The sequence below is a fragment of the Choristoneura fumiferana genome, chromosome 16, assembly GCF_025370935.1.
Source record: "Choristoneura fumiferana chromosome 16, NRCan_CFum_1, whole genome shotgun sequence".
Taxonomy (NCBI): domain Eukaryota; kingdom Metazoa; phylum Arthropoda; class Insecta; order Lepidoptera; family Tortricidae; genus Choristoneura; species Choristoneura fumiferana.
In genome coordinates, this window is record NC_133487.1 from 12,530,850 (window position 1) to 12,545,306 (window position 14,457).

General features: G+C 34.6%; 2 protein-coding genes across 3 annotated transcripts; both read left to right on the forward strand.

Moving 5' to 3' along the window:
- The first annotated feature begins 5,766 nt into the window (after positions 1-5,766).
- Positions 5,767-8,847, forward strand: LOC141436098 (uncharacterized). Its single transcript, XM_074098950.1, has 4 exons — positions 5,767-5,939; positions 6,040-6,205; positions 6,565-6,796; positions 8,765-8,847. The coding sequence occupies exons 1-4, from the start codon at positions 5,807-5,809 to the stop codon at positions 8,786-8,788; spliced, it is 555 nt and encodes a 184-aa protein (XP_073955051.1). The 5' UTR covers positions 5,767-5,806; the 3' UTR covers positions 8,789-8,847.
- Positions 8,848-9,097: 250 nt separating this feature from the next.
- On the forward strand, positions 9,098-13,870 carry LOC141436097 (uncharacterized). Of its 2 annotated transcripts, none has more exons than XM_074098947.1 (3): positions 9,098-9,868; positions 10,331-10,660; positions 11,637-13,870. In XM_074098947.1, exons 1-3 carry the CDS (start codon positions 9,177-9,179, stop codon positions 11,818-11,820), a joined length of 1,206 nt encoding a protein of 401 aa, XP_073955048.1. In that variant the 5' UTR covers positions 9,098-9,176; the 3' UTR covers positions 11,821-13,870. The 2 variants fall into 2 exon arrangements, with proteins under 2 accessions (XP_073955048.1, XP_073955049.1); XM_074098948.1 differs by lacking the exon at positions 11,637-13,870 and adding an exon at positions 11,315-11,454.
- The last annotated feature ends 587 nt before the right edge of the window (positions 13,871-14,457 follow it).

The following is a 14,457-nucleotide window of genomic DNA, read 5'->3' on the forward strand; positions in this document are numbered from 1 at the left end:
TTTTTTATAATAATCTGTCCCACTCCCACTTATATTATAAATGCGAAAGTTTGTAAGTCTGTTTATTTGTTTGTTACTTCATCACGTCTAAACTATGGAACCGATTTAGATGAAATTCAGTATACAGATAGTTTGAGACCCGGAGAAGGACATTGCATATATATTTTATAATTCTACGCGGACGGAGTCCCGGGTAACGGCTAGTTCTTATTATATTAATGAAAAGACAAACACTTTTGCCCCTAGCACTGTTAAGATGATTTTTTTTAAATAATTTTAGTGTGAAAGAATGAACCACTTTAAAATGGTTTTTGCATAAAACGAAACCATAAAATGCAGGTTTAATACCTACTGTCCATGATGTTTCACTAAATATAAAATTACATGTAATAAAAGTACTATAGTCAAAACCTGTTTAAGGTAGAGCCGTTGTAAATAATAAGGGTTCTGTCAAATATGTTTGATGATTGTGTGGATGTGTATTTATTTTATACACATTTTATTTCGTAAAAAATTGAAAGCATTAATCTTTTTATGTTTCTTTTAATGTAGAATACAATTTAAACCTTATTTTTGATTTCCTTGCATTGCTGTGTGAAATATGGTCTCAATTTGCATATTTGCCTCTACGAGTATGGTATTCTATGTTTATATTTCCTCATATTATCACATCACTAAGTATGTCGAGTTTCCATAGTGGTGGTAAATATGTAACATTTCTAACTGAAGCGATATAGATAGTCATTTAATTTAAATATAATTTTACGGGATGTGGATTGCGACAAACTTTAATGAGCGAAAGAAATTACGAGTATTGTCAGCTCATTATTTCAAGATGATCGTGATTTAAATGCAGCTGAAAACAAATTAAATGAATTCTGAATCATTTCAAATATACATTTTATTTTTCGTCTTTCTCATGATTTCACCGAATTTTTAACCACAAACTAGGCTACTTAATACACTTACTTACTTAGAACTTAAAAGAGTATTTAAGTATGTCGATTCTTTACGGGGTACGGCAATGACAAATTTTTATTATAATAGTTTTTTTACCATTCTGAGAGGGGCCTGAGCTAGCAGTGGGACGCAATGGCGTGCAGTGGCAGTACCCGCACATTCCCGTCAGCACCACCCTCAAAGCAGCGCTAGTATTGCCTACACGGTTGCTGGTGCTGGCCCACTGCAGGTCACTGAACGTAGGTCTACAGACCGAGATGATGATTAGTTATAAGTAGCTGTATTCCATATCAACTTTCGCCATACGGGCCCCTAAAAAGTTGTGCACGCTGGCAATTCTGACGGGAGGGGATGCACACTCACGTGAACTGACCAGTGATTTTATGCGACATTAAATTTTGGATGAGGATTTATGCAAAGCCTTACTTGGCGCGCCCACTGGCATATGATGGGGTGAATTTTGAAAAATGCCCTGTTGTTTAAAACAGTGTCATTTACCGTCCATTTCAGAATGCTTTAAAGTACAGTGCTTGCAGCGAAATTGATAAAACACATCCTCTGTTTCGGTACTGGTGGTCATTTGTATCCACCCCGATGTTTGAACACATAACAACGAAATTAAATTCAAAGCAAACAAAATGAATTTTCTATTAATTCTAGTCAAAATTAATAAACAAACTGGATAGAATTAAGTTCAATATGGACTGATAATTATATTTTTTAATTTTCCTACCTGAAGTAACAAAATGCTCGCGTCGAACAATTTGCATTGCAGATTCTCAAATTAGACTACATTATACATCCGAAGACAGATTCTACTGAAGTTTTACTGCTCTCTCTCGAGCAATAAATCGTTCAAAAGGAACAAATAACTTGACTTAAGAAATTAGCTCCGACCTAATTGTTGAGGAGGGACCAAGAGTTTATAACTAAGAAAAGATGAGACGAACGCACCCTGTATACAGATTACTGTTTGTAAAGGGCTTAAAATGTGATGCTAACTAAGTAAAGGCAGCTTCATTAAACTCGGGCGTAGCAAACGCGACAAACATAATTTAGATTTACTTACAGAGCTAATTAGTGTCTATCTAATTAATAATGTTTATATTGATAATTAACGGCCAGAAAAACAAACATCGTAAACCTGTCCAAAGGTTAATTTAACTTGCAATTTAGGTTACATAATATGCTTATTTTTACAACATATGAAACATGTTGTCATAAACTTAAATCAGATTTATAAAAATCTATCACCAATCGTTAAATAAAAATATTCCATTTGAAAAATGTCTTGTTGAAATTGTTTATATCATTTTTAACTTAATCGTAACTACTTGCAATTGCCCTATGATAGCGGTTACTGCTTCAATAAACCCGAACTTATCCAGGTGATAAAAACTGAACGACACGCTTTATTAGGGATGTGATGTGGTACATAGTTGCGAGTATATCGATAAATAATTCTAAATGTAAGGATATTTGTGATACTGAACCAATTAGCAACACTAACTATCAGGTGGAGGTAGAGGTAAATCGACATCAGTTTTTAATTAAAAAAAGTATCCCGATATTCTGGAATAAATAATTTAAAAAATTGCCTCGATTCAAACACAGTTGTACAATTTATCAGTTGGGAAATACCTTTGATATCGGACGACACCGCCACATGCGTGCCTAGGTACTTACCTACGCTATCAGTCGCAATTGTGTAAGGGTTGTCAACAAATAATGATAAAATAAACTTGATTGTTATGTAATCAAACCAATCTACATATACCCTTGTACAGTCAAGGGCAAAGATATCGACACGGCCAAAGTTGCAAAAATATGTATACGCGACTCTATGCACTTAACATTAAGGCCGTGTATACATATTTTTGCAACTTTGGCCGTGTCGATGTCTTTGCCCTTGACTGTACCTGATTAAATATACGTCAGATACTTAAGTGATCATTTTACTACAAACTTTTATGTAACTTGCTTCCAATGGTCGGATTGATATGAGATTTAGGGCCTGTTTCACCACTTGTCGGCTAACTTTAAGTGTCAGATAAAAGTAATGCCGTCTTTGATTATTCTGACAAAACAAATAGAGACGGCATCACTTATATCCGACACTTAAAGTTAGTCGACAAGAGGTGAAATAGGCCCTTAGAATACACTTGTTATGTAAGTTGGATAACAGCAAAAATCTAGCGTTAAAATATTTTTTTTAACAAAAACGTTTTATATAAACGTTTTGATTTTTATTTTCAAAACGTTTTGTGTTTTCATTCATAAATCTTTCACAAATAAATTTATAATAACTTCGGGTGACTATTTACTGAATAAATGATTTGAATTTTAATTTGATTTTGAATTTGAAGCAAAAGTCACTAATTACCACCTAAAGTCAAGAGGGATAATTTTACTTATGCATAGATAGCATCATAAGGTTAATATTACACTTTTTTTTTATACAATTAATGACTTTTGCTTGTCACCCGACGATAAGATTATATCCGTGTGTATCCGTTTAAAGAAATGTAATCTTAATTCCTAATTATGTATGTAGGTATAATAACATATGTATTACTTTTTATTGCACTTCTACAATACACATGAAATTGAAAGGATACAAAACAAAACAGATAATGCAAAGGCGAACTTATGTTTCAAAGATATGTCTAAATACGACTAATTATCGATATATCGATAGTCGATGCCTGTTTCAGAGCAAAAAAAATAATACAGCACTAACAGTCTGCCCGCGGTCCTCCCTCGAGCAAATTATTCGAGTACATCGCGCCGTTCAGTTTGCACCTCTCGCTCATTTTGCAAATTTATATGAATCATTATTGGGTTGAATTATAGTACCGGCCGTCGGAGTCGAAGATCGATGCGTGAATGTAAGAAATTTGTTGAGACTAGAAAACTTTTGGTGTCCGATTTTTTTTTGTATATAATCGTTTTTACTATCTTATATGGACCATAATAATGTATGTTTTTATAAAATAAAACACATTTTTAACGTATTTTCCAAGTTGAAACAATAATTGTATGCAGTCTACTAATTTGTATTTTAAATTTCTTTACTCTGCTTCTCTTTTTCTTTACTAATTGTAACAATTGTTTGAGTTGGATATAAGTAGCGATGTGTTTGTAGTTACAAAAAATCAAACGAACGAAAATTTCACGTAAATTTTTAGCCAAATTAATCTTTCGGTTCAGTATTTTTCGCAAAATTTATAAAAGGAGATTAAATAGTGGCTACTACCTACCAAGAACTTACGTTGAAATACTAATATAATATGCAAACAATAAAATGGAAACATGATAACAAACATAAACACTCACCTTTTATCCCAAATGCGTTTACCCGATTCAGTGGAGGAGTGGACTAGAAGTAGAAAATTTACCATGTCCAAAGTTTCATTGCTTCGTAACTTTCAGCACATCAATAACGTACGGATCGGATAGATATTATCAAGTCTCCTTTAGCTCTGGTTAGGCCGTTTTTTACTCGCAGATGTGTTTAATAGGCCGTAGTTAAAGTTATTCACGCGCAAAAGGTTTATGATTACGACTTAGACACAGTCTGTAGGTGTCGAATTGTAATTGATTTAGCACCAAAGGCAGTAGTTATACTTACACCTCTGCTGTCTTTAGGGTTGGCAAGGCGGTAAGCACAATGTACTTACATTGCAGCTTTGTATATTATTTACGTGTATCAATTTGCTTTACCGTTCAATACAGTATTTGACTATTTTTATCTATTTTCTAAATCAAAGATTGTCAATGCGTGTTATCGAACGGAAAAGCAATATTACTTATTCTGTGGTATTTCTTAATTTAATTCCTCCTATTTTTATACAATATGAGCCATATGTAGATCGTAAAAAAAAACTACAGGAATTAATTTCGTTAAATCTTCTGTAGCGGTTTATTTTGTGAAACTTTTATTTCGACGCTGTAGGTAAAATTTGGTAATTTACTTAATAGTCCACTCCTGTTTATTGTTTTATGAGCTTGAACATACACCATGTAATTTTCTTTGTGCAATTTTAGGGCGCATTCATTTCAAAAAAGTGTTTCCATGTAACGCCGTTTTATTGCTTCCTTTTTGTATATTAACATCATTTATGTGTGAATAAATTCATAAAATCTGAATAACTTTGTGTTATTTCTACCTGTAAATTTATGTAGTTAGGCTGAGCAAAAATTTCAATATATGTAATGTATGTATATTTAAATGTGACAATAATAAAAGACCATTATTTACTTCACACCTAATAGTTAATGATCTAACATTAATTATTAGGTGTAAAGTTAGTAATAAACTGGAAGTTTACTCACGAGAACAAAAATTTTACTTGTCTGCAACCGTGCCACCTTCGTTTGACATCAAAATTTAAGTGGAAACAGACGGTAAGTATTTGTTCCCTTTCTTTTTTACATGCAAAGTGATGCCGCCTGAACATTTTAAAAAATGACTATGGAATGAAAGGGAAATGTAGTAAGCACTGTAATGAACGTTCATTCGAATGAACCGTCTGATTTTTACCTTTAAACAGTGTGAAAATTTGAACGTGATACAAAATGAGTGTTTCATGCATTATTATATAATTGTAGAGCATTAACTGAGCTTGAAACACAAATTTTGTACCACGTTCAAAATTTTGACATTGTAGGTATAAGAACGAAACTGCAATGAACAAAAAATGTAAAAAAATGTAAAAACTTTTGCTTAATCTTCTCAGTCTTCCGTAAAGCATAAAGACTGTTTCACAACTTCTTGTTTTGACAAAAGCTGTCACTGCTCAACGACAGCTTTAGTCAAAATACTAATAATAGTATTATAACAAATATGCTAAACCCTTTACATTTTTCTATTTTATTTTCATTATTCCAAGGGATCTGGGGAGACTTTGGTAATAATAAAGAGCAGCGGAAAATTGCATCAGGACCTCAGCTTGAAAACAATTTTGGTGAAACTCGGGGTGAGTCCGTAATTACAGGCGCTATTACTGGGCACGATGAAGATTTTGATGATAATGAACTCGGAAAACTTTTTATGCAAAATTTCTAAATTATATAAAGACATTTCAGAGAGACAAGAAAATAGGAATGGCACCAGTGAGATGATATTACAAAGGAAAACAAGGGACTCGCTGGCTTCGGAGGTTTATGATGGGCTCAGATGTCTTTCTTGCTACGCCAATAACGGAACTTCTAGTCTATACGATAGCTGTTACAATGGTTTGATGTAAGTCATTGAAAAAAAAAATCATCATTCATTTAAAAAAATTGGGAAAGAGGCCGAGTTTTTCTTTTTGCTATAACTTTTGATTTACTGCACAAAAAAATAGGTATTTTTTTTAGTGTAAAATACTTAATATACTTTTTTACGCTTAAAACAATAATAAAAGAGATAAATAAATGTTTTTGCAAAAATACTAACAATATTAGCTTTAACCCGTGGTTTTGCTCGCGTTAGAAAAATACCTTCATGGCAAATATTCACTACGTCTTAGAGTTAGACCTGAAAAAAAAATGTTGGACAGCGCCATCTACCTTTTTTATCCATTTAACCACCTACAGTGTTTTAAAATATTTCGTTTTCAGGGCCCCTTTGGTAAATTGTATTTCGGATCAAGTCTGTTATACAGAGTTTCATCCTTTATATGTTAAACGAGGCTGCATTAATCCTGCCAAAGTGAATTTAACCTTTTACTGCAAATGTCCAATGTGTAATGACAAACCAGCTTATGACCCAGTTTATTATAATTATCTTAACATGAGGGATTGGGAATATGACAACGCAAGATTGCAGAAGCAGACCACAATTGAACAAATGGTTTGTAAACTTTGCGAAACGAAAGGGGTTAACAAAGGATATGATCGAATCTGTACTGATGGTAAAACGTGAGTTGCTTTGCTTGAGTACAAAAAGGTTCTACGTTTAAAGGTCGTATCGCCCCTCTCACTCTCGTATTAAATACTGTTAGCGTGAGAGGGACAAAACGAAAAGAAGTTTGAATTTCTGGTTACGCAGGTGTACAATTTAACTGAGAGCTTGGGTAAGTGAAGTGTGAGGTGATTACACGTTAATCGCTTAGATTAGCTTTACTCTAAATAGTTAGGAATCCTTACCAGAATTCTTTTTTTTAATAGCCTATATGTGGGTCAAAGAATTAATATAACAATTAATTCATAATTATTAATATTTTGTGTTTTTATTTTACACGCAATACGTTAGCTCAACCTAATAGCTCCCATATTCACTTTTTAAAATACTATACCCTATTTTGACCACATACTTTTTCAACCTCGTCTGTAACTACGCGGGTTGCTTAAAAAACGAACATTGTTTACTTATTGTTGTTTTGAAACCATAGCTATAAATCTAGGGAGCGAAATTTTGGTGAGGTTGACAAATAAAATGATCTCATTTTGTATAAAGGATTTCTTTAGTTTTTTTTTCTAACCACAGCCAGCGTTGCAGCCTTCCTTCTAGTAAGTAAGATATAGCTTCTTGAGTACATTTGTGTAATAGATGATATACCTATTTTCTTTTGATATCCACTCAATAACTTAACAAGCTAAGTTTTACCTACTTCCAACAGGAAGATCGTTTTCCAGTGGTAATATTTTAGAGTTCCGTAGCCAAAATGCCAAAAACGGAACCCTTATAGTTTCGCCATGTCTGTCTCTCTGTCCGTCCGCGGCTTTGCTCAGGGACTATCAATGCTAAAATTTTACACGAATACAATACGTAAATTATGCCGACAAAATGGTACAATAAAAAATTCAAATTTTTTTTTTATAGTACCTCCCATTAGACGTAAAATGGGGGTGATTTTTTTTTCTCATCCAACCTTTTAGTGTGGGGTATCGTTGGACAAGTCTTTTAAAACAATTGGGGGTTGCAATAACGATTTTTCGATTCAGTGATCTGTTTGCAAAATATTCAACTTTACAGTACAAAATTTCATTAAAATCGAGCGTCCCCCGTCTAAATCTAAACCGGTGGGTGGAAAAATTAAAAAAAAATCAGGATGGTAGTAAGTCTATCAATCTTACAAGAAAAACTATGACGGTTAAGTTTTCTTGAAAATTATTAGTAGTTTAAGAGTAAATAGCAGCCTAAGGTATAAAATATACCTAAACTTGGAATATTCCGTAAAAAAATCGAAATCCTTAGAAAAATATTACTTAATTTTTTCGTAATGTCTACGGAACCCTATTTCGGTTGTGTCCGACTCGCTCTTGGCAGGTTTTTTTAATGTAGTCGTCTTTATAGTGGAGGATCATATTTATATTGTAGAACACGATTTTGCAGCCTAACATTTTGTATTGAAATAATAAAACATATTAGAAGTGCCTATACCTGTTTTAGTGTAGGTAATATGCTTGTAGGTATGTCGAGTGACTTGGGGTCGAATATCACAATCTTGCTTTTTTTACAGATAGCAACCCCGGGGGTTCCAACACTGCTGATGCGAAAATCTTAAATAATCACGCTGTATTTACCAACCAACGTCACGACCAACGAACGTGACCAACGTCATTTTTATGTCATTCGCACCAAAATTTCCCTGCGTATAAGGCCCTGTCCACACTGAGAATTTTTTCCGCGCGGTTTTTTTCTCGCAATTCTGTAAACACATTGAATCTTATACGAGTATTCGCACTGGCGGTAAAAAAAATAGCAAATAAATTGTATGTAAAGTGCGCAATATAATACGCGCGAATGAATATCGCGCGGAAAAAATTCGCAGTGCGGACAGGGCCCAAAGTAAATGCTAATTTTGTCTTATTGCAGATCAAAATACATGGCTTGTGGTAGCGATCAACTATGTTTTACTAATATTGACAACGAGATAGGATTTGTTGGACGAGGCTGTGCTTTCAAACCAGTTTTTAACTCTATATACTTTTTTTGCAATAAATCTGACTGCAATAATCAAAATTATAAGCAGTTATACGGCGATCTAAATTCGAATGAGCAGTTTCCTAGTTTACTTAGATTAGGGAAACGGCAGATGACAAAGACATTAGGAAGATTTAATACTGCAAATATTTTACGTAAATCTAGCATGGTTTACGTTTTCATTTTAATGGTACACCCTTTTCGCTTCTTTGGTCTGATAGAGTGACTGGGCATAAATAATCTGATGTGCCAAAAATGAAAAAAAAAAACATGTCAAAACTCATTCACCGATGTCAATAACAATATGTCTCAAAGAATAATTTTGACTACGTATTTACTTATTTCGATATTATTCAAATGTGTTATACCTGAACCTACATTAGCTCCTAAAAGAAACATTACACCATTTTTTTCTCGACGCATGGCAGAAGAAATTGATGATAATACAACTTTAAAGCCACGTACAATGCAAGACGACTCTCAGAGTCATTTAGTGTCAGTCTTTGTTAAAAATGTGAGACAACTCTTTGACGAATTTTCTATGCCTACTTCGATTCCCGATAATTATACAATTCCGATATTACCATCCACTGAAGCTACAACAGTCAAAGAAGAATTCAAACCTTCCGGAATAACCAAAGACTTTTCGTCGCTTGTAAGAAGATCTTCTGGAATAACTAAGGAATTGACTACTGAAGTAAATGTGTCAGTGGAAACAACAAAAACTACGACTGAAGATAACGTAACATTTGAGGTAGTAGACACAACGAAAACTACAGTGGCGGAAATTAACGTAACTGATGATGTACCAGATATAGCAAAAGATGTAATACTTCTAGGAAAAACTGAGGATCCTGAAAGCGATAATAATGATATTGGGCAATATGAACCACCGACTTCAGCCAGTACTTTGGCGGCGATAGAAGTTATCAATAAGTCTTGCATATTTTGCAATAATATTGAACTAGAAGATTGTACTGATCCAACAAACAAATTGTACGTATATTCTATCAAAATAATGATGACTTAAATTATAATGAAACTATTACCGTTTTTGGAGTTGTGAAGTAGATTTAATGAAAATGTTCCGTTTACCATCCCAGTCTATTTACGTCCCACTGCTGAGCACAGGCCTCCTTTCAGCATGAGAGGGCTTGGGCCGTGGATCTCATGCGGGCCCAATGCAGATTGGGAACTTCAGACACACCATTTGAACTGCTTAGAAGATTTATGAAGATTACATCACGATGTTTTCCTTAACCGTAAAGCTCAAATGGTAAATTTGGCATATGTATTTCGAAAACTCAGAGGTGCGAGCTGGGGTTTGATCCCACGATCCTCTGCTTGAGAGGGCATAGGTCAAACCACTAGACCACCATGGTTTGTTTATACGGTAAGGTAAAATAATTAGAGTACCTAATGATTTAATTAACTTATATGTAACATTCTGCTTCACAGGGTGCCATCTATTGCTTGCCAACATGAGGACGATGTGTGCTACACAATGCACACTCCTTTCGGAATAGTAGACCGAGGTTGCTTCAACGTAAAATACAACCTTACAGAATACGTTTGCTCCTGCAATCTGTGCAATTATATACCCGTAACTGAATTGCCACATAGATTTTCTCACAAAAAGGAATGGGTCGAAAACGTGATTGAGCAAAGTAACACTATTAATTTCAAAAAGTCAGTATTTAAAGATATGACGTGTGTTGCCTGTGAAGTTAACGCCACTTCCATTAGCCCAAATGTGCAAGATAATAACAATTGCTATGAAGGCAATGTGTGAGTATTGAAATAATAGTATATTACTATACATTACACTACATACATTACACATACACATTACATACACGCATTACATTACACATTCCATACATACACAAACACATATCATATATACAAGTAGTTATTACTATAGGCTGTTACTGAACCGGCGAGATACATCTGTGGCCTCACTTGCACTAACATCAGGTGAGAGCTTTATGTAAAAAAAAATGTCTTAAGGGGGATGTGTAATAAGGAATTACGAAGAGAGTCTACTAGAAGCCCGAAGTCGAGTATCTAATGTAAAAAACTGCGTGCATCTTAAAAACCAGTTATCTCCGCCGTTGCTCTAAGTAAGTACAGTCGAAGAAACTGAATGGCGCACCACCAGTGAGGGACCTTTTCATAATCAATTTTGCTATGATTTCTTTGGTAGATGTACGGAATGTCAATATGACATCAGTCTCACTCGTTTCAAATTTTTATGAATTGTAGAGTCAAACCATTTGATTCATGACCCACCGTAGAACGTTCTCACAGTAAGTATCGTAATAAATTCCCTTGTCAAGCAATGCAATGTCACTGTGACTTTTTCTACTAAAAGGTTCCTCAGTGGATCACGATTCAATTGGTTCGAGTGTACAACTGTGGTGACATGTACTTACCTTTCAGACGTCTGTCGCACAAGATTCATTTTAGTTACCTGGGTGGATCAACTATTTCTTGTTGTTATTCTGCCCCGTCAGCGAGGGGACAAAAGTAGAAGTTTAATAGAAGAAATGTTGTGTCACATTGTACAAAGTTGCTTATTAGATGACCAATTATATAAGGGGCTTAAAATTGCCACAAAAATGCATGTTTGGCAAATTTTACTCTATAAACTTGCGGTTTAAAGAGTGGCTCAGGAGATCGTAACTATAGCAAATGAGTCACAAGAAAAAAATGAACGACCAACCTGCAAAGTAACATGAGATTTAATAAATTTATATTTTAGCGCCATTTTGCCGATAAAGGAATGCGAAGAGAATGAAATCTGTGGCATACGTTCTATCAGCAAAGAAGGTTACCTTTGGCGTGGCTGCCTGAAGAATCCACTATACAACTACTGGTGGTCTTTCTGCAATACGGACCTGTGTAACTATGACCCACGCGTGTCTTTGTTTGAATATTATCCCTAAGGGTTTCATTGTATCGTTTATCAAACATATTTTTATTTATTTATTCAGTTTCTCACAAATTATGTTATTTTTTTTACAAATTTTTATTTGACTTCGGATAGTAAAAGTTTACTGCCTTATATATATGCAAGATAATTTAAATCCACTTTTACTATACAACTTCGTCAGTTTATTATCTAAGTCCAACGTCACTTTATAAAAGCTATCATTGAATATCGCCACTACCTACTTTGAAAAAATTTCGTATCTCAATACATCGATAAAATCGACCCTTGAAAAAATGTTCATAACTTCACTTAGAAAAATCATCGATTTTGAGACACGAGCTTTTTTAAAATTAATGACGATATGTCGTCTTGAAATTTGAAGTGTTTAGTATACTACTAGAAATTACTTAGAATTCGGGTCTTGTTCCGCGTCTCTTGATTTTAGAGCAGCTTGATATTTCGGCACAGTTGCATGTGCCATGATCACGAGACGAAATACGAAATATGGAGTTGCTCTAAAATCAAGGTACGCGGAATAAAACCTGTATTTAATTCATAAAGCGTAACCAGCAAAAGAACCCCATTTTCTAGAAATTTTACTCTTTTAAAATCTTTTCTTAAAATTTACTCTGATCAAAGTTAAAAGCTTATGCCAGTTCGTCTGGGGAATGGGTTGAGAAAAGTGATCGATGCATCGAGGCGAGATACCTAGACTCTGACCTGCTCGTAATTTAAATGAATTCACGGCTGTGGATACTCTTTAAAGAAATCCATCTGGCGGAATCAGGATCGTTGAACTGGATCTGTGGATCGGTGATCTGGAACCTGAGATGAATATGTCAGTTTATGTAAGGGTTTGTATTATAGAAATCGTACAAAAACTGAATGGATATTAACCCACACTGTAGGGTATACGAGTAAGTCAGTGTGTGTAGGTGTACCTACTTTTCGGACGCCAAAAAAAACTCTGCAGTTAAGTTTCTTTTGTCCCAAGTAATATCAATAACGCAGATTAAGTTAATAATAGAAAAAGGTAGCCTTAAATTTTGGACTAATAATAGCCAAACATTATGAAAAGACTATAATATTGCAGTATCTATAGGAGGTACTACGGGAGAAAAGATTTGGATGCAATTTGGCACTTGTATAATGCATATCATTACCTGGATTAATACCTAAAGTAGGTAACTCTACTTATTATTATTGTTTATCAAGGAAACTATAAAATTCCCCCGGGATAGCTAAAGTCGTTTGTTTCGCAAATGAAGTCACAGCGACAATTAGGCTGCGTTTCCACCAAAGATGTACGAGGATGTGTTGTTTTTCATTAACTAAAAGAAACACTTCATTTACCTATGCTCACTCTAGAGGCGGACGTTATTTCAGGTCACCGTATACAGTAACCGGTGACGTGATGAATAACCAAATCACTGGTTTCACTTCAAGCGACAAGTGGTGATTTTTGTAACGAGCTATTTTTGTGATGATGCGATTTTCGCCTCAACGTTACAGACGTCACGAGTAGCACAGTAAAAATTATAACCTTAACTTTATATAACGTCAAAGAAACGATCCTTAGATTATGAAATTATTTACATAACACCGAAAAACGATGCTTGTGATAAATAACGTCATGCTTAATAGCTTGTAACAAATTACGTTAAATACTAGTATCATTTCTAATTCAGTTAGGTACAGTGACTATCACAGAATGCGTCACTGCTGGTTTTAGTAACCAGTGACATGATTCTTGTCACCAGTTTCGTTCCGTTTCGCTCAAATCACTTAACGACCCACACCTAGCTCATACAGCACATCTCTAGTCTAGTGAAAACGGCTGAGCGGAGCGAGGCAAGGTAAATGAAGCGTTTCTATTGGTTCATGAAAAACATATTCCTCGCAACATATCCTCGCACATCTCTGGTGGAAACGGAGCCTTACCGTATCATCCCTACTTTAATATTACAAATGCGAAAGTAACTCTGTCTGTCTGTCTGTTACGTTTTCACGGCGAAACTACTGAACCGATTTTGATGAAATTTGGTACAGAGATAATTTGAACCTCAAGGATAAACATAAGATACGCTTTATTCCGGTTGAGGGCGCCACCGCGCTGCATTTACATAAATTATATGTACTTATCTTAATCTTTAAGGTATTTATTGTATGGGCCATGTGGCCTGATATAGGTTTATCATTATTATTTATAATATGGGTACTCACTGACAAAAAATTTGGCCCACTCTACATAAAAAAATACCCTATTGCTGCATACAATATGAGAGCCAGATTTTTGCCGCTCAGTACATCAAGCTACATGCAAGTTAACTTTGGTATTATGATCTTCTGAGCCACTTTAGTAACCCTCATACTACGCCACTTCAATTTTATTTGAACATAATTTACCAGTGCAAGATAAAATTCACTAAATCCGGAAAATCCTTTTAGAATAACGCTGCACAGTAACGCAGCGCAAAATCTCAAGTGGCTCTACGTCCTACCCATGTTATAGACTTCTCTTGCAGAAGAATTTTCGCTTCAGACACTGCTTGTCTGCTAAAGGGCTTTCGTTAGTAATATTTTTTACCACATTATTTTGAAAATGTAATAATACATTATGTAAATGTATTAATATCATGTTTACGCCCGT